Genomic DNA, 21,439 nt, shown 5'->3' with positions numbered 1-21,439 from the left:
TCAAGTTCTTTCAAATCTAGAACTTCTAAATCTTTGTGATAGCTCTTCCCTGTTTCCATCCTCAATGCCACTCATCAACTTTTTAATACCCTGATGTTATCATATTCCTCTGCTAAAATTTTTTTATTGGCTCTGATGATAGGAAATTAAACTATTATATGTCATACAAGGTCTTTTATGACCTGGTCCTTTATAACGTCCATAATTATTTCTTGCCGTCCCTCAACCCCTTATAATTTATGCAACAGTAGTAGCAATAACAGTAAGTAGAATGAAACAAATTACTTACAGTTTCTAAAAGAAGCTATATTCCTTCACCTCTTAGTTTATATCTATATTGCTCTTTCTTCAAAGGATGATGGCAGTTTGCCCATTTGGTTAACTTACTGACAACCAGATCAAGTTTTCTCCTCTATCACATCTTCCTGAGTGCCCATGAAACTTAAAACTGTCTTTTATTATTTATTATTGAATTGACATAAAAGTTTATATTAGCTTTGGGTATACAACATACTGATTTAATCATTCTACACATTACTCAATGCGCACTATAACTACAGTTACCATCTGTTATCATACATTATTACAATATTACTGGCAATAGTTCCTAAGCTATACCTTCCATTTCCATGACTTATTTTATATCTTATTTATTTTATAATCCTCTTCACCTATTTTGCCCATCCCCCACCAACCTTCCCTCTGGCAACCACCAGTTTGTTCTCTGTATTTAAAAGTCTTGGTTTATTGTTTGCTCATTCATTTTATTTTTTACATTCCACATATAAGTGAAATCATATGGTATTTGTTTTTCTGATTTATTTTATTTGCCACAATACTCTCTAGGTGCATCCATATTGTCACAAATGGCAAGATCTCATTCTTTTTTATGGCTGAGTAACTCTCTACTGTGTGTGTGTGTGTGTGTGCACACGCGCGCGCGTGTGTGCACACATACTCACATATATATACATACACATACCACAATTTCTTATTAATTCATCAACTGAGCATTTGGGTTCCTTCCATATCTTGGCCACTGCATATAATGTTGCAGTAAAGATTGGGATGCATATACCTTTTTAAATTAGTATTTCTGTTTTTAAGACATTTTGTTTTTAGATTTTATTTATTTATTTGATAGAATGAATGAGAAAGAGAGCATGAGTAGGGGCATAGGCAGAGGGAGAAGCAGGCTCCCCACTGAACAGGGAGCCCTATGTGGGGCTCGATCCCAGGACCCCAGGATCATGACCTGAGCCAAAGACAGCTGCTTAACTGACTGAGCCACCCAGGTGCCCCATATTTCTGTTTTTGGGGGGTAAATACCCAGTAATGGAATTATTGGATTGTACGATATTTCTATTTTTACTTTATTAAGTTCAATACTGATTTCCATAGTGGTTGCACCAATTTTTATTCCTACCAACATGCTGGTGCCTGACCTTTTCACAAGCATACCAAAAAGGAGTCATTTAGAGGTCCCTATCCTTAATTATAAACAGCAGCCTTTTCAATTTTGGCTGTATTTTGCTCAGAGAACATGACAGAATGTGTAAGTAAACCAAACAGACAGCTAAATGACTATTTGGATGAATTTGATTTGTATTTTATGAAACTACATTCTCTACAAAGCAGTAAAAAGTCGACCTTGGGCACCAGAAGAATCCCAAGTATTGAGCAAATCAAAGAATATAAGTTTGTAATTCAAGTTAATCTTTCAATAGCTAAAACTGAAGGGCAGGAACTCTCATAGGCAACTTTTGAATTTCTGCAGTTGAGGAATCAAGGGCAGATAACCAGAAATTTTGCAAATATTGTTCATGAAAAGATAGAGAATGTATTCCAATATAAAAAATTGAAATTAATCCTCCACATCCTCCTCAATACCTGTTATTTCTTGTCTTTTGTATACTGGCCATTCTGACTGGTATGAAGTAGTATCTCATTGTGGTTCTGATTTGCATTTCCCTGATGATTAGTGACGTTGAGGATTTTTTTATGTGTTTGTTTTCATGTGGTTTTTTTTTTTTTTCATCTGTTTGTCTTCATTGGAAAAATGTCCATCCGGGTCTTCTGCTCATTTTTTAATCAGATTATTTGCTTGCCTGGGGCTAGTTGTATCAGTTCTTTATACATTTGGGACATTCACTTCTTACTGGATATATATAATTTGTAAATATTTTCTCCTGCTAAGTAGGTTGCCTTTTTATTTTGTTGGTGGTTTCCTTTGCTGTGCAAAAGCCTTTTATTTGGGTTTATTTTGGTTCATTTTCACTTTTGTTTCCCTTGCCTGAGGAAACACAGCCATAAACATGTTGCTAAGGCTGAGAAGAACAAAACTGAAGGTATCACAATCCCAGATTTCCAGATAGACTACAAAGCTACCGTAATCAAAACACTATGGTGCTGGCACAAACCAGACACATAGATCAATGGAACAGGATAGAGAGCCACAGAAATAAACCCACATCTATATGTCAAATAACCTACAACAAAGCAGATAAGAATATAGAATGGGGAAGAGTCTTTCCAAAAAATGATATTTGGAAAACTGGACCGCTACATGCAAAAAAATAAAAACAAACCATTTTTCTACCATACATAAAAATGAATTCAAAATGGATTAAAGACCCAAATCTAAGAACGGAAACCATAAACTCCTAAAAGAAAACTTAGAAGTGTCTTTTATTAAGTTTTAACTGCCTTTAGTAAAAACCCCAATAGGAGCAACTGTATCTAAATGCACTAGGTTTTTTGTTTCAGTATAGCTACTAGACTATAACTTCTGAAAGATAGGTTCCATGTCCTTTTATCTCTGTACCTTTCATCATCTCGTGCATGTTAAGTATCAGAAGAACAAAAACTTTTGTTATTTTACCACTGTGGCCACAGTGTCTACCTATCGTATAAAAGACACTCAATAAATTATATTAAATGCATTCATAATATGCAGTCAATGCATACTTATTGAAGACAAAAAGAGAAAACAGTGTAGTAGAAAATATAGTGTCAAATAAGACTGTGAAGCAGCGCCTGGGTGGCTCAGTCCGTTGAGCATCAGACTCTTGATTTCTGCTCAGAATCTTGGGCTCAAGCCCCGCATTGGGCTTCCTGCTCAGTGGGGAGTCTGCTTGTCCCTCTACCTCTGTACCTCCCTCTGCTCTCTCTCTCTCTCTAAAATAAATTATAAAATAATAAAATTTTAAAAAATATTAAGAATCTGAATCTTTGAGTATGTTAGCTTGAACAAGTCATTTCATCTTTGTAAATTAGAGTCTCTCTTGCACTGAAGATCTTACAGAATCAGGCTCTTATAGGTTAGGAATGAAGTACATAAAGCTCTTAGCACAAAACCTGGACTGTTGTAACAATCACACACCCTTATTATGAGCAGCAGTTACAACTCACATAACCAATGTTTATAGCTCTTTCAGTATTCTTAAACATATAACAATGTTGACCATAGCACACTGAAACCTAAACGCTTTCATCTTGGAAGAAATTTTACAGGACTTACAAAAAGAATTTTTAAAATATCTAGATTGACTCACAAAACAAACTGAGAGTTGCCAGGGGGAGGAGGGTAAGGAGAGGGTGGTGGGGTTATGGACATTAGGGAAGATATGTGCTGTGGTGAGTACTGTGAAGTGTATAAACCTGGTGATTCACAAACCTTACCCCTGGGGCTAATAATACATTATATGTTAATAAAAAAATTAAAAAATGTTTAAAAATCTGGATTGGTTTGTCTTAAAGCATATTACAGGTTCGCAAAGGTGTTAATTTTATTTCTAAATCCAAGCTAGAATTTCCCCAGAATAAAAAAAAAAAGTATTAATCTCAGAGGAAATTTTTTGATAAAAACTAACTTTAAAACAAAGTAAACTGCCAATAATAAAATAATACATAACAACAACTGACTTAGCTGGAAAGATAATGGTAGATGTACTTTACCTCACCAAATCCAAAGTCCCATGACTGCTTAGAACACAATTCTTCCAAAGACATATTACCCCTAGGGATCATAAATAAGATGCTTTTAAAGTGTGCCTTATTTCCCACTGAAAATTATTACTCTAAATTATGGTTTCCAAAGTTGGCTTCAGGTCAGAATTATAAGAGAAGTTTTTTGAAAAACAATTCATAAGCTCCAACCTAAAGAGCTTATTTATTACGTGTGGATTAAATGTGGCATTTTTTAAAAAAAAGCCACTCCCCTCAAGTGATGTAGACCTGCAGCCAGACTTGGGAATTGTGTTCTACTTTCATAAAGTACATTTTAAAATTCAAGGCCTACCATGCTGTTTTTCATTCACAAGTTTCTGAATATTTGGGGATTTGACAACAAAGCAGCTAATTTATTGATTTTATTAAATAAGGTGTGACTCTACATTTTAAATAATTTGTTGTATCAATCCCATAAAAATAGCAACTATATGCTCTTTTTTATAAATAGATATTTTAAATATTTCCATAAGAAAGTATTTTCAAAATAAAAATATATTCATGATTTTTAGTTACCAAGATCTGACTAAATCACAATTATTACCAAGAAAGTTTGGGCTACTCTGAAACCAGAAATTTTGTTTAATTCCCTATAAATAACAGTCCCATAAAATGTTAATATGCTTATGCCATTACCGTTGAATTCTATCACTCTCTTGTTCTGATTCTATACTAACCAATCAACCTTCCCAAGGAAGGCTGAGCCAAAAGTTAGAAAATATGCTTACTCTGCAAGTAAGCATTCCTATATTATGTGACTCAACTCTGCCTTACTGTAAATTAATAAACTACATTCTGGTGAGTATATAAGTTTCTTGAACACATAAGTGAGTTTTCTCAAACCTAATTAATACTAAGATTCCAGATATTTTTGCAATAGCAAATATGAGCACCATCCTCTTAAATGAGTTGATATTACCAAGATTCTGAAAGCTGAGAAGCCTTCCCTGAGGCTAGTCTATCCAATTCCAGAAAGCAATATGCCTACTGACTTTTCATCAGTTCAAACATTCAACATGCACTATCCTAGATCCTGATTTGTATTCCCCAGATTTACCTAAAAACTTACATATGATTCACTGGATATTTCTGACTTCCCTTCTGTGGTGTCTTCTCTTGGTAATCACATTTAAATTTTCCTTTAAAAATAAAAGTATGCATTGAATTCAAAACCTTAACAGAGACTATTTGTTTTTTAATTTGAAGCTTACAAACTACATAGAAGAACATTACTGATCCCAAAAGTCTTATAAAAGAATGTCATTCTATTTTTAACTTCCTATTTACACACACACACACACACACACACACACACACTGAAAACAAAAAATCCAAATAGATTATGTTTTCCATGTATAACACTCACCTTTTTTTTCAGAGCTGGGTGCATAACAATTGTTTTCAAAAGATGCACTGAGAGTATTTCTTTCATTATTATGGTACTCTTCTTGATACCTCTTGTATGGCTGACACTTTTCTGGACAACTTGTTTTATTAAAAGAATTACTAACAGTCAACTCTGGATCTGAAAAAATACTTCTAACGTATCTATCAGTTGAATCATTTTTATTATAACTTGTGATTGCACAAATATCTCCCATACTGTCATCACCACACTTGTCAAACGTTTCCTTTATCCTCTGTTGATCTATGTTTAATAAATTGATGACATTTTCACGAATAAAAGAGTTACAATTCTCTGATTTAAGGCTGGCTGTTGGCTGGTTCACACCTGCAAGAAAATCTGAAACCTCTCTTCTATTTTCTCCCCAAATACGTTGTACCGATTGTTTTTCAGTAAGGAATTCTGACTGTTTTCGTTCATTCATGCTTCCACATTCTTCATCCATAACCACAACAGGTCTTCCAGTAAGGAAATTCCTATTGTCTGGACTTTGAGATAAGTAAAAACATATTTAGCAAGAAAAATATATAGCATTTTCATTTCAAAACAACTAAATTCTTAGAGAACATACTGAGTAACTGCTAATACTTACCTACACTATGTTTTAATTTTTTTTTAATTTAGATACACAATTTTGCTTTGTGTCAAAATGTGTCTAATGTACTATTCTAGTACATTAGTGAGTATAAAAACAATCTACACTTAATTCAGTATTTCAAAATGAAAATTAGCATAGGTTCAATTTACTGTTACAGTAACAAAAAAACCCATAGTTTGTCCTATCGTCTATAATAAGATCTAGTGAATAACCTAAACAATTACTATGTATACTTCTGCTTCATTTAACCAGAAAAAGATATTTAAAGACTGTGCAGAGTAAAATTACCCTGTTAAACATAAATCAAATAGTCATGAGAATATTATAATAGATTCTTCTCAACCTAACAACTCTGAAGTTCCCAAGGCAGAAAAGTAGATACAAATGCATATATAAACAATAAAGCCAAAATATAAATTAGATGAAAAGGTTAGACTAGATATATTTTAAGTTCCTTTCTAATGCAATAATCATAATTCTACTTTATGTCCAACTTGTATCAAATCAAAGTATCAAAGGACATAATTAGAAATCAAGATATTTCAAAATTTGTTGTCACTGACAATCAAAAAATTCACTTGGGGTTGGATTGTTCCAGAGATTGGAGGTACCAAGAAATTTAGAAAAGAAATATAGGCCACTAAAACTCTGACTGAATTCCAATTTTATTTTTTAAGTTATTTTTAAACACCTAACAAGCAGGTATACTTGTTGTGTTCCAGACACTATGCCATGTGTTGTGAACTGAGAAATAAAAGAATTCAATTTGCTGTTAAGGAGAGATGTTTTACCCACAAATGTTCACAGATCACAATCCTACACTATTAATCAACATATGTCTCACTGGGGTTTTGGGCAATATAATGCTATTATATTATACCAAAAGGCATAACATATAGCATGCAATAATATACAACATTAACACCAGAGAAATTTTTATTACTCTAAATTTAAAAAAATGTAAAGACAGACTTATCTATATATATTAAATAGATATTTAATGTATGCCTATTATGTGGTAGGGAGATAATACAGCTTATATTCTAGTTAAGGAAAATAATAATTAACTATTAATAAGTACAAAGGATAAAAGAAATACAGAAATAAATAAAAAAAGATAGTTACAGTGCCTTTATAGATGCTACAAGATCATATGATGGAATAACTTGTGTTAGAAGTCCTGTATCAGATGGTGTGGTTGGAAAAGCCCCTAGTAAGGAAGTGATAAATAAGTAAAAGACCCAGAATAGTTAAACATGTGAAGAAAGGAGTAAACCTAATCCAAGGGGACAGAGTAATAAGCACAAGTGCAAAACATGCCACATATTTGAGAAACAAAAAGAAAAGAACAGGGGTGTCTGTGTGGCTCAAGTAGGTTAAGCGTCTGCCTCTGGTTCAGGTCATGATCTCAGAGTCCTGGGATGGAGTCCCAAGTTGGGCTCCCTGCTCAGTGGGAAGTCCACTTCTCCCTCTGCCCCTCCCCCAGCTTGGGCTCTCTTATCATTCTCTCAAATAAATTAAATCTTAAAAAAAAAAAAGATTGAATAGAATCAGTGAAGGAAATGGCCCCAAATTACACAGAACTTAGTATTTCTAATTCAAGTATAATTAATATACAGTGCTACATTAATTTTGGGTATACAATATAATGATGCAATAATTCTATACATTACTCAGTGCTTAACTTGGTAAGTGTGCTCTTAATCCCCTTTACCTATTTTACTGACCCTCCCCACCCACTTCCCCTCTGGTAATCACCAGTTTGTTTTCTAAATTTAAGTGTCTGGTTTTTTGTCTCTTTTTTCTTTGTTCATTAGTTTTTATTTTTTATGGCTGAGTAATATTCCACTGTGTGTGTGTGTGTGTGTGTGTGTGTGTGTGCGCGCGCGCGCGCATCTCTCCTTTATCCACTATGGATGGACACTTGGGTTGTTGCCATAATTAAGCCATTGTAAATAATGCTGCAATAAACAAAGAGGTACATACATCTTTTTGAATTAGTGTTTTAATTTTCTTGAACACCCAGTAGTGGAATTACTTGGTCATATGAATAGAGCTTCATTTTTTAAAAGAACAATAAGAAACACTGAAAGGTTCTAAATACAAAAGTAAAACTGACTTGCTTTTTGCCTTGAAAAATATCAGTTTGACTGCCAGGTGAATGTAAGTTTCAAACTTCCAACTGGCTAAAATGAAGAAAGAGGAACTAGACTTACCCTCCTGATTGGTGCATTTAAAAAACTGGACAAAATATATGAGATAAAAGTTTTCATATATGGGGGCACCTGGGTGGCTCAGTGGGTTAAAGCCTCTGCCTTCAGCTCAGGTCATGATCCCAGGGTCCTGGGATGGAGCCCCGCATCGGGCTCTCTGCTCTGCAGGAAGCCTGCTTCCTCCTCTCTCTCCCCCTGCCTCTCTGCCTTCTTGTGATCTCTGTCAAATAAATAAAATCTTAAAAAAAAGAAAAAGTTTTCACATATGGACCATCAAGTAGAAAAGGATAATGATTCTTGAGAAAGAAAGAAAACAATTGAGGTGAACCTCATGACTGCTCCCAGCTTACTACGTACAGAAGGTATACAAGCCACAGAATAGAAACGGACATCCCAGTCAGAGCTCACAGATTCCCTTTGTTGAGAAAACAGAGCTGGGGGTTCAGAAAGAATACAGAGGATAGAGTTCACAGGGCAGAGTATCCTTAGGAGAGTGCTTCAAGGAGAGAGCATTCTAGAGATCTAGGGAATGTTCTCAAATCTTCAGCTAAGTATTGATCAGCAGCACATGCATATGAAAAAATAATACCCAAGGCTGGAGGTGGGGAGGAGAATAAAGTATCTAACAGGATAAGATGGATTAAGTCCAGGAACTCACATACAGATGGGAAAACTTTGTGTTTGCATCAACCAGAGTGGAAAAACCTCCTAATTCAAAAGGAATCACAGAGTATTCAGAAGGGTTATTGCCTCAGCAGAGGGCAAAATTAAGTATAGGCTAAAAAAGGCATATGTGGTCCTGCCTAACAAAATTTAAAGCAAACCTCAGTAAGATCATAGTATTTCCAAATAACTAAACTGTATCCAGAATAAAGCTTAGGATAATTTATAGGGATACAAACATCTCCAGACAACCAAAAATATGAAATTCAGAATTTACAGAATCCAAATAAAATTACCAGGAATACAAAGAAGCAGAAAGTACAACCCATAATGAGAAGAAAAATCAATTAGAAACAGACCAAGAAATGACAAAATGCTAGTATTTGTAGACAAAGACATCAAAAAAGTTATTGTGCCTATACTCAAGAAGATAGAGGAAAGACTGAGCATGTTAAAATAAATGCATGGGAGATATAAATAAAAGTTAAATCAAGCTTACAGAGATGAAAAGTATACTGAACAGATTTATGAGTAGATAAGACATCAAAGAAGATACAACTACTGATTCTAGAGATACAGCAATATAATCTACATAAGGTGAAACAGAGAAAAAATACTGAAAATATATAAACAAAGCATCAGTAAACTGGACACAACTTCAATTGGACTAAGTTAATGTAATTTGAGTCCCCAAAGAGGAAAAATCAGAAAAAAATATTTTAAAAATTAATGGCTGATCTGTTTCCAAATTTGATAAAAACAGTAAGTCCACAGATTTAAGAAGCTCAACACAGCCTAAACACAGGAAGGGCAAAGAAAATGAACATTCTAATCAATGGATAAAAATCCATGGTAGAAAGTACATGACAGAGAATCCATGATAGAAAAATCTTAAAAACAGAAAAACTATATATTGTATATACAGATATTAAAATAAAAATGACAGCAAATTTCTAGTTAGAAACAATGCAAGTCAAAAGATATCTTTCAAAAAGAGTACAACACAGACAAGTATACAAAAGAGAAAAAAATTAATCACTGGTAGACCCATACTAGAAGAAATGTTGAAGTCTTCAGAATTGAAGGAAAACATAACCAGATGAAATTCTAGATCTACACAAAATCAAGACCACCAAAAATGGTAAATTTGTGCTTAAATATAAAAAATGTCTTTTATAACTCTTTTAAAAAGCAATAATATTTTACTGGATCTGTAACATATATATAAATAAAATATATGAATATAAAACAAAGGCCAGAATGGAAAAACGAAAGCATACTATTATGTTATTATACTAAAACGTAAAGTTGTATAACTTGAAGATAGACTGTGATGAATTAAAATATATACTATAAACTAAAGCAACCACTGAAAAACAAAACAGAGATAATAAAGTAACAAAAGAGGTAAATTAAGACACAAAAAACACTCAAACAAAATAAAGGCAGATAAAGAGGAAAAGGAAACATTACATGGGACAAATAAAAACCAGAGAACAGATTTAGGGGCACCGAGTTGGCTTAGTCAGTTAAGCGTCTGTCTTCAGCTCAGGTCATGATCTCAGTGTCCTGGGACTGAGTCCTGCATCAGGCTCCCTGCTCAGTGGAGAGTCTGCTTCTCCCTCTCCCTGCACCCACCCCCCCAACCACCGACCCCATGCTCACGCCCATTGTCTCTTGCTCTAATAAGTATCTTTTTAAAAATTTTTTTAGAAAACAAGAAAACAGACTTAAACCCAACCATATCAATTATCACATTAAATGTAAACCATTACTTGACCATAACACAAGTCACAACAAATTTGAAAGGATTCAAATCATACAAAGGATATTTCCTATCCACAAAGGTATTAATTTAGAAAGATACAGGAATGTCTTAGGATTTCTAGGAACCAAACAGCAAATTTCTAAATAACTCATGGATTGAAAAAGAAATCAAAAGAAAAATCAGGAAGACTTTCAACTGAATGAAAATTAAAACATCAAAATTTGTAGGATGCAGCAAAAGCAGTTCATAGACAATTTATAGCATGACAACACGTATATTAGAAAAGAAAAATGACTTCGAATCAATGACCACAGCTTTCTCCTAAGACAATAGGAAAAAAAACTAAATTAAATCCAAAGGAATAAGCAAAAGGAAATAGCAGAATTCAATGAAGTAAAAAACAGAAAATAAATATGTGAAACTAAAAGATTATTCTGTGAGAAGATAAATAAAATTGGTGAGTCTCTATATCATAATGACTGGGGGGGAAAAAGTAAAAAGATATATGCACTAAAAAAAAAAAAAGAAAAAAAAAGATATATGCACTCCAATGTTCACTGAAGCATTATTAATAATAGCCAAGATATGGAAACAACCTAAGTATCCATAACAATAAATAAATGTATAAAGAAGATATGTGTGTGTATGTGTGTGTGTGTGTGTGTGTGTGTGTAATGAATACTACTAAATGTAAAAAAGAATGAGAGGAGGAAAGATGGCAGAAGAGTAGGGGACCTCATTTCATCTGGTCCCTTGAATTTAGTTGGATATATATCAACCCATTCTGAACACCCACAAGATCAGCCTGAGATATAAGAAAATATACCTGGAACTCTACAAGCAGAAAAGTGACTGCTTTTGGAAAGGTAGGATGTGGGGAGTCGTGAATCTGCAGGGAACTATCAGAAGATAAATGGAGGAAGGAAGGAGCCTCCATAATCTGGCTACTAGAAAGTGACACACCATTGGACTGCAAAATCAGAACCCTTAGAAATCTGATCCAGGGAGAGACATCCCTTTCTGAAAGGGGTTTGGGGGATGACAAGGGCAGAATTCTAGGTGGGTCATTGTGGTCTCAGAATCCCAGGAGACAAAAAATCAACGAGGGTGCCTGAACCAGTACAGTGCCCAAGCAGGGGAACAAGGAAACTGGTTATGGTCAGAGAGGCCAGGAGGAACTCTCAGCTCCAGTCTCCATAAACTGCAAGCTCAGCCAGTTGGGAAGCAACTCTTTGTCTGAGCACCCCAAAAAGGACTGGAAAGTACGGGCCATTTACCATCCCCTGGGAGGGGTTAAACAGCTACACCCACAAATGGGCAAAAGCTATCAGGGCCCTGGAAAGGACAGCAGGGTGACACCCAGTCATGACCTGTGAGTAGTGGAGCAGGGGGCACACGCAATCCCACAACCATTCACAGAGTCAAATACAAAAAGAGCGCTGGCACTGACAGTTCCCTGGGATTCCCCCCAAGGAGGACTGCAGTTGGCCCACACCACAGGAGTCTGCAGAGTACGGCACTCACAGAAGCAGAGACTGTTTGACCCAGAGGGTTTATTGAAGGGAGAATGGATCTAGGCTGAAGGTCCAGTATAGCCACTTTTGCTCTGATCCTCTGAAGAGGGAAGAAAGCCTCCAGGCAACAAAAGCCACATACATGACCAGCTTACACTGAGCCCATCTCCCTGACAAGGGGTAGTGCAACTTGGCCTAGGAAAAGATACGTGAGAAACAGCACAACAGGCCTGCCCCCAAAAGAGACAGACTGGAAGAATAGGTGGACTACAACTCTATGGATTCCACAAAACTGTAAAACTCTAGCGCTAGGAGAAAACAGTACATTGAGCGCCAGGTGTTTCCTCACAACTCGTTTATCTTTCAGTCTAAAATTTTCCATTCCTTTTTTTTTTTTAAACCTTTTCCCCATTTCAACTAGATTCTTATTTTACCAATTTACAGTTTTAAGTTGCTTTTTAATTTTTTTTACAATTACATTTCATAGATTTATGTTTTACTTTATTCTTTTTTCACTCAATTTTATTTTTAAATATATTTAAATTTATATTTTTATATTTATAATTTATATATTTAAAATTTTATATATATATATATATATATATATACACACACACATACATATATATGATATATAAGCTCTGCTTTCTTTGCAATTTTGAGATGCAGTGTCTTCTAACACACAGACCAAAATTCAATCAGGAACAAGTGGATCACCCTGTTTTGTCCACCCTGCGAGATTACAGTCTCTTCCCCTCCTCCCATTTTTTTTTTTGTTTGTTTTCTTTTGGTTTTGTTTGCTTTTTCTGTTGTGGTTTCTGTCTGCTTCATATTTGTCTAGGGTTTGTTTTGCTTGGGTCGTTTTTGATATTTTGGACTCTGCTCATTAGCTTACCCATCCTTCTCTGGGCAAAATGACGAAAAGGAGGAACTCACAACAAAAGAAAAAACCAGAGGAAATGTTCTCTGCTACAGAGATAATCAATACAGATATAAGTAGGATATCAGAGATGGAAATCAGGAAAGCAATTATGAAGTTAATAGCGAGGCTTGACAAAAGCATACGTGACAGTACAGAATCTCCAGGGCAGAAATGAGATCTAATTAGGCCAAACTTAAAAATGCTATGAATGAGATGCAGTCTAAACTGGATGCTATAACAGCTAGGGTCAATAAGGCAAATGAAGAAAGCTGAGCAAAAGAGAAACACAACTCAGAGCCCATGAAGAAAGGCTTCAAGAATCTATCCAACAATAAGATCTAACAATTGTAAATATATCCCCAGCATGGGAGTAACCAATTATATAAACCAATTAATAACCAAAGTAAAGAAACATATTTGGTAATATTACATTACTAGTGGGAGATTTCAACACCCCACTCACAGCAATGGACAGATCATCTAAGCAGAAGACCAACAAAGAAACAAGAGCTTTGAATGTCATACTGGACCAGATGGACTTCAAAAATATATACGGAACATTCGATCCCAAAACAAGAGAAAATTCATTCTTTTTAAATGCACATGGAACTTTCTCTAGAATAGATCACATATTGGGTCACAAATAGGTCTCAACTGATACCAAAAGACTGAGATTATTCCCTGCATATATTAAGACCACAATGCTTTGAAACTGGAACTCAATCACAAGAGGAAATTCAGAAGAAACAAACACTTGGGAGGTTAAAGAACATCCCGTTAAAGAATGAATGGGTCAACTGAGAAATAAAAAAGAACTGAAGAAATTCATGGAACTAATGAGAATGAAAACACATTGGTTCAAAATTTCTGGGACACAGCAAAGGTGATTCTAAGAGGGAAGCATATAGCCTCTCTCAAAAATTAGAAAAATCCCAAATATACAAAGCTAACCTTACACCTAAAGGACCTGGAGAAAAAAAAAGAAAAAAAAAAAAAAAAAAAAAAAAACAGAAAATAAAGCCTAAACCCAGAGTAGAAGAGAAATAATAAAGATGAGAGCAGAAATCAGTGAAATAGAAACCAGAAGAACAGGAGAATGAAACTATAAGCTGGTTCTTTGAAAGAATTAATAAAATCAATAAACCTTTGGCAAGACAAGGGATTCATGACCAACACCAAGGAAAGAGAGGCAATTTTAAGAACATATAATGAGCAATGATAAGCCAATAAATTGGGCCAAATCTGAAGAAACAGATGCATTCCTGGAAATTTATGAACTACTAAAACTGAACCAGAAAATCTGAACAGACCAGTGACCAGCAAGGAAATTGAAGCAGCTGTCAAAAAACCTCCCCAAAAAACAAGAATCCAGGGCTAGATGGCTTCCAAGGAGAATTCTACCAAACATATAAAGAAGAAATAATCCATTCTACTGAAGATGTTTCAAAAAATAGAAATGTAAGTAAAACTTCTAAACTCATTCTATTCCAAACTCAAGCCAGCTTGATCCCAAAATCAAAGACCCCATCAAAAAGGAAAATTACAGACTAATATCCCTGATGAAAATGGATGCCAAAATACTCACCAAGATACTAGCCAACAGGATCCAACTATACGTTAAAAGGATTATTCACCACCACCAGGTGGATTTATTCTGGGGATGCAAGATGGTTCAACATCTGCAAATCAATCAACATGATAGATCACATTAATAAAAGAAAAGACAAGGACCATATGATCCTCTAAATTGATGCAGAAAAAGCATTTGACAAAATACAGCATCTTTCCTTGATTAAAAGTCTTCAAAGTATATGGATGGAGGGAACAAACCTCAATATGGTAAAAGCCATCTATGAAAAGCCCATAGCGAGTATCGTTCTCAAAGGGGAAAAACTGAGAGCTTTTCCCTTAAGATCAGGATCATGACAGGGATCCCCACTCTCACCACTACTGTTCAACATAGTACTAGAAGTCCTAGACTCAAAAATCAGACAACAAAAAGAAATAAAAGGCATTCAAATTGGCAAAGAAAGTCAAGCTCTCTCGCTCATCACAGATGACATGATATTTTATGTAGAAAACCCAAAAGACACCACCCCAAAATTGCTAGAACTCATACAGCAATTCAGCAACATGGCAGGATACAAAATCAATACACAGATATCTGTTGCATTTCTATGCATTAACAATGTGACTAAAGAATGAGAAATTATGGAATTGATCCCATTTACAATTGCACTAAAAACCATAAGATACCGAAGAATAAACCCAACCAAAGAGGTAAAGGATCTGTACTCTAGAAACTACAGAACACTTACAAAAGAAATTGAGGAAGTCACAAAAAGATAGAAAAATATTCCACATTCATGGATTAGAATAAACATTGTTAAAATGCCTGTGCCACCCAGAAATCTACACATTCAATACAATCCTTTATCAAAATACCATCCACATTTTTCCGAGCTAGAACAAACAATCCTAAAATTTGTACTGAACCAGAAAAGACCCCAAATAGCCAGGGGATTGTTGAAAAAGAAAACCAAAGCTGGGGAAATCACAATGCCTGACTTTAAGCTATATTATAAAGCTGTGATCATCAAGACAGTATGGAACTGGCACAGAAACACACACAAAGGTCAATGAAACAGATTAGAGAGCCCAGAAATGGACCCTCAACTCTATGGTCAATTAATCTCTCAGAAAGAGGTAGGAATATCCAAAAAAGATAGTCTCTTCAATAAATGGTGCTAGGAAAATTGGACTGCCACATGCAGAAGAATGAAACTGGGTCATTTCCTTATACCATACACAAAAATAAACTCAGAATTGATTAACAACCTCAATGTGAGACAGGAATCCATCAAAATCCTTGAGGAGAACACAGGCAGTAACCTCTTGGACCTGGCCACAGCAACATTTTGCAAGACACATCCCTAAAGGCAAGGGAATCAAAAGCAAAAATGAACTATTGGAACTTCATCAAGATAAAAAGCTGTTTTTTAAAAAAAAAAGATTTTTATTTTTTATATGTATTTGTGTATATTTATTATATAAAATCTTTTAAAGATTTTATTTATTTGACAGAGAGACACAGTGAGAGAGGGAACACAAGCAGGGGAGTGGGAGAGGGAAAAGTAGGGCTCAATCCCAGGACCCTGGGATCATGACCAGAGCTGAAGGCAGTCCCTTAAGGACTGAGCCACCCAGGTGCCCCAAGATAAAAAGCTTCTGCAAAGCAAAAGAAACAGCTAACAAAACTAAAAGGCAACCTACTGAATCAGAGAAGATATCTGCAAATGACATAACAGATAAAGGGCTAGTATCCAAGATCTATAAAGAAGTTATCAAACTCAACACCCAAAAAACAAATAATCCGATTAAAAAATGGGCAGAAGATATGAACGGACACTTCTCCAAAGAAGATATAAAATGGCTAATAGACACATGAAAAAATGCTCCACGTCACTTGCCATCAGGGAAATACAAATCAAAACCACAATGAGCTACCACCTCACATCAATCAGAATGGCTAAAACTAACAAGACAGGAAACAACAGTTGTTGACGAGGATGTGGAGAAAAGGGAATACTTCTACACTGTTGGTGAGAAGGCAAACTGGTGCAGCCACTTTGGAAAACAGTATGGAGGTTCCTTAGGACATTAAAAATAGAGCTACCCTACAACTGAATAATTGCACTACTCTTTTTTACTACAGATGAAGTAAAAAAGAAGGGGCATATGCACCCCATTGTTCACAGCAGCAATGTCCAGTGTCCACGCCAAGATGTCCTTCAACAGATGAATGGATAAAGATGATGTGGTTCGTTAATACTATGGAGTATTCCTCAGCTATCAGAAAGGATCAATACCTACCATTTGCATTGACATGGATGGAACTGGAGGAGATTATGCTAAGTGAAATAAGTCAATCAGGGAACTCCTAGGTGGCTCAGATGGTTGGGCATCTGTCTTTGGCTCGGGTCAGGATCCCAGGGTACTGGGATCGAGCCCCACATCAGGCTCCCTGCTCAGCAGAGAATCCGCTTCTCCCTATCTCCCTCCCCACTGTCCCCCCTGCTTGTGCTCTCTCGCTCTGTCAAATAAATCTTAAAAAAATAATAATAAGTCAATCAGAGAAAAACAATTATCATATGGTTTCACTCATCTGTGGAATGTAAGGAATAGTACAGAGGACCATATGGGAAGGGAGGGAAAACTGAATGGGAAGAAATCAAAGAGGGAGACAAACCGTGAGACTCTTAACTCTGGGAAACAAACTGAGGATTGCGGAAGGAAGAGGAGTGGAATTAAAGTGTAACTAGGTGATGGGCATTAAGGAGGGCATGTGATCTGATGAGCACTGGGTGTTACAGACAACTAATGAATCACTGAACACTACATCAAAAACTAATGATGTGGGCGCCTGGGTGGCTCAGTGGGTTAAGCCACTTCCTTCAGCTCAGGTCATGATCTCAAGGTCCTGGAATCAAGCCCCGCATCGGGCTCTCTGCTCAGCGGGGAGCCTGCTTTTCCCTCTCTCTCTGCCTGCCTCTCTGCCTACTTGTGATCTCTGTCAAATGAATAAATAAAATCTTTAAAAAAAAAAATTAAAAAAAAAACAAACTAATGATGTACTACATGTTGGCTAACTAAATTTAAATAAATCAAAAAAAAAAAAAAGATATTTAGCCTCAGGACAAACTCCAGGGAATCACTCATGGTTTCTTCTACTTATTTTGCTCATAAATGTTGATTAAGAAAATTAAAAAAGGGGGTGTCTACGTGGCTCAAAAGGTTAAGTGTCTGCCTTTTGGCTCAGGTCACGATCTCCAGGTCCTGGGACCAAGCCCTGCGTCTGGCTCCCAGCTCAGCAAGGAGTCTACTTCTCCTTTCCCTTTGCCTCTCTCCCCTGATCATGCTCTCTCTGTCTTTGTCTCCAATGAATACATTTTAAAAAAAAAAAAAAAAGAGGGTTTAAAAAAAAATAAAGAGAATGAAATCTTGCCCTTTGTGACAAAATGGATGGAGCTTGAAGGTATTATGCTAAGTGAAATAAGCCACACAGGGCAAGAAAAATACCATATAGTTTACCTATATAGAGAATCTAAAAAATAAAACAAGCAAACAAAACAAAACTCATGAATACAAAAGATAAGCTGGTGTTTGCCAGAGGGGAGTTAAGTTGGGGTGTGGGTCAAGTGGGTCAAGAGGTTAAAAAAACAATTCCAATTATAAAATAAGTGGTGGGAATGTACAGAATGGTGATTATCGTCAATAATATTGCACTGCATACTTGAAAGTTACTAAGAATAAATCTTAAACATTCTCATTACAAAAAAAAATTATAACTTTGTATGGTGACAAATGGTAACTAAACTTATTGTGATCATTTTACAACATATACAAAGATTTAATTATAATTTATACCTGAAACTAGTATAATGTTATAGGCCAATCAATTTTAAATTTAAAACAATGACCAGGAAAAAGAAGGGAGACGACACAACTTACTCATATTAGTAATGAGAGAATGACATCACTATAAGTGTTAAAAATTTTAAATACATAGTAAGAGAATATTATGGATAACTTTAAGTCAAAATTCTACAGATGCACTCTTTGTATGACAAACTACCAAAGCTCACTCCAAAAAAAAATAATAATAATAATCTGACTACCCTGTATCTCATTTGGAAATTATAGTAACACAAAACAAAAAAAAACTTCCTGGGGCACGTGGGTGGCTCAGTGGGTTAAAGCCTCTGCCTTCAGCTCAGGTCATGATCCCAGAATCCTGGGATCGAACCCCGCATCGGGCTCTCTGCTCAGTGGGAAGCCTGCTTCCCTTCCTCTCTCTCTGCCTGCCTCTCTGCCTACTTGTGATCTCTGTCAAATAAACAAATAAAAATCTTAAAAAAAAAAAAAAAAAAAAAAACTTCCTACCAAAAGACTCCATACCAAGTGGCTTCATTGATGAACTCTATCAGACATTTAAGAAAGTAATGGTACCAATTCTACATTAACTCTTTCAGAAAATTACAGAGAAAGGAATACTCCCTAACTCACTCTATGATATCAATATTGGGCTAATAGCAAACCAGATGAAGATATCAAAAGAAACTTAGAAAATAATATCCCTCATAAAGATTAATGCAAAAATTCCTAACAAAATTTTAGCACATCAAACCAAAGAATTCATAACAAAGATAGCACGTTGTAACCAGTGGGGTTTATCTCCAGAATACAAGGCTCATTTAACATTTAAAAAATGAATCAGTGTGGGGCGGACTTCTGGAATGACATGTGAAAGTCTGGCAAATAAATCCTGCCCCCACCAAAAGTAATGACAGTACCAGGTAACACCTGCAAAAACAATCATTTCAGAATCTGTAGAGTAACAAAGCCATGCAATAAACTGAAAAGCAGTACTTCAAGAAAAACTACTAAACCTTAACAAAAACAGTGGGAGTCTGTGGAATTTTAGCTTCAGGAAGCTACCTTCCTTCCACCCCTACTCCATGGCTGGTACTACCAAGGTTCAGTAGTCTAAAAGACAAGGGAGCCCCATGCCCAGGAATTTGTCAAAAATAATCATTACCTTGGCGGCAAACCATCAGGAAAGCCCAACACTGCAACTAACTGGGGCTGCAATATTTGGAGCAAGCAAAGAAACATCCAGAAATTTCACAAAGAGATCCAGGGAACAAACAGGCATAATGAGCTCTAATAAACTGCAAGACACCTCAGTGGTCTGAAAGGCTGCCCACATGTGTAAGTCTGTATACACACTCAGGAGAGGACCTCAAGTATCTATACTCATCCCTGGCTGAATATGAGGTCCTGCACAAAGGAAGAAGACTTATTGGCTCAAGATGTTTAAACACAACCTCCAAGTAATCACTGGCTGGCCTCTAAGCATTGGTAGAAGGAAATTTATAGTCTTAAATGCCTATACTAAACAAAAAGAAAATATCAAATAAGTTAAAGTTACACTTTAAGAATCTACCCCAAAAAGGGGGGGGGGGCAACAAAACCCAAAGCAAACAGAAGAAAATTATAAACATTAAGGCAGAAATCAATGGAATGGAAAACAGAAAAACAGAGAAAACTGATGAAATACAAAACTTAGTTCTTTAAAAATTTCAATAAAATTAGCAAATCTTTAGCTATACTGACCAAGAAAAAAAGGAGAAAAGACACAGATCTAGAATTAAAGAAGGGACATCAGGGATGCCTGGGTGGCTCAGTCCTCTATCTGCCTCTGGCTCATGATCCCAGAATGCGGAGATGGAGTACCGCATCAGGCTCCCTGCTCAGCAGGGACAACAACAGTGACTTTACAGAAATTAAAAGGTTTTCAAGGAAATACCATAAACAAGTTTATACAAACATATCTCACAATTTAGATGGATAATGGATAAATTCCTAGAAAAACATACATTACTACAACTGACTCAAGAAATTAGAAAAGGTGGCCAGACATTATAACAATTAGTAGTTAAAAGTCTTCACAGGAAGAAAAGCTCAGATGCAAAAACACTTAAAGAAAAAATCATACCAATTCTCCACTAATTCTTCCATTAAATGGAGGAGGACACAATTTCCAGCTTATTCTATAATGTTAGTATTACTTTGGCACCAAAGACACTAAAAAAAATATATATACATATATTTTCACACCAATTTTCATGAATAGAGACATAAAAATCACCAAAAAAATAGTAACAAACCAAATCCTACAATATATGAAGAGGATTATATACCATGACCAAGCAGCTTTTATCCCAGGAACCCAAAGTGGTTTAATATTTGAAAATAAAGTAATATACAATGTATTAATAGAATAAAGGTGGAAAAAACTACATGATAATCTCAAGAGACACAGAAAGAATGTTTGACAAAATCCATGATACAAACTTTAAAAGAACTAGGAATAGAAGGGAATTTCCTAAACCTGAAAAAGGACAACTACAAAAAACCTACGGCTAACATAATAGTGAAATGCTTTTTCTTTAAGACTAAGGACAATGCAAGCATGCCCACTCTTGCCTGCCTGCTTGCTATGCAACACTGTGCCAGAGGTTCTAGTTACTGCAGTAGTCAAGAAAAAGAAGTAAAAGGCATCCTGACTGAAAAAAGAGAGGTAAAAATACTTGTATTTATGGACAACATAATCCAGTATGGTTAAAAAAAAAAAAAAAACAACCTAAAGAATCCATAAAACCACTAGAACTCATAATGAGTTCAGCAACGTCACAGGAGATAAGATTAATGTAAGAAATTAATTATATTCCTGTATTTTAGCAATGAACAATCCAAAAATGAAATTAATAATAAATACCATTCAC

At 35.5% G+C, this 21,439-nt stretch overlaps 1 protein-coding gene across 4 annotated transcripts in view; it reads right to left on the bottom strand.

Annotated features, from left to right (window-relative positions):
- CUNH12orf40 (chromosome unknown C12orf40 homolog) overlaps nucleotides 1-21,439 on the bottom strand; it is a 139,351-nt gene that overhangs the window by 59,346 nt on the left and 58,566 nt on the right. For all 4 annotated transcript variants that reach the window (XM_032855361.1, XM_032855362.1, XM_032855360.1 and 1 more), the window contains exons 7-9: nucleotides 5,375-5,901; nucleotides 5,078-5,147; nucleotides 3,958-4,018 (exon numbers count right to left, since the gene is read on the bottom strand). In XM_032855361.1, the coding sequence (XP_032711252.1) occupies nucleotides 3,958-4,018; nucleotides 5,078-5,147; nucleotides 5,375-5,901 (658 nt within the window). The remainder of the gene's footprint in view (nucleotides 1-3,957; nucleotides 4,019-5,077; nucleotides 5,148-5,374; nucleotides 5,902-21,439) is intronic.

The sequence above is a fragment of the Lontra canadensis genome, unplaced genomic scaffold, assembly GCF_010015895.1.
Source record: "Lontra canadensis isolate GAN:19392208 unplaced genomic scaffold, GSC_riverotter_1.0 scaffold9, whole genome shotgun sequence".
NCBI classification, from domain to species: domain Eukaryota; kingdom Metazoa; phylum Chordata; class Mammalia; order Carnivora; family Mustelidae; genus Lontra; species Lontra canadensis.
The sequence above is the reverse complement of the archived record's forward strand: the minus strand, read 5'-3'. Positions and strand labels throughout refer to the sequence as shown.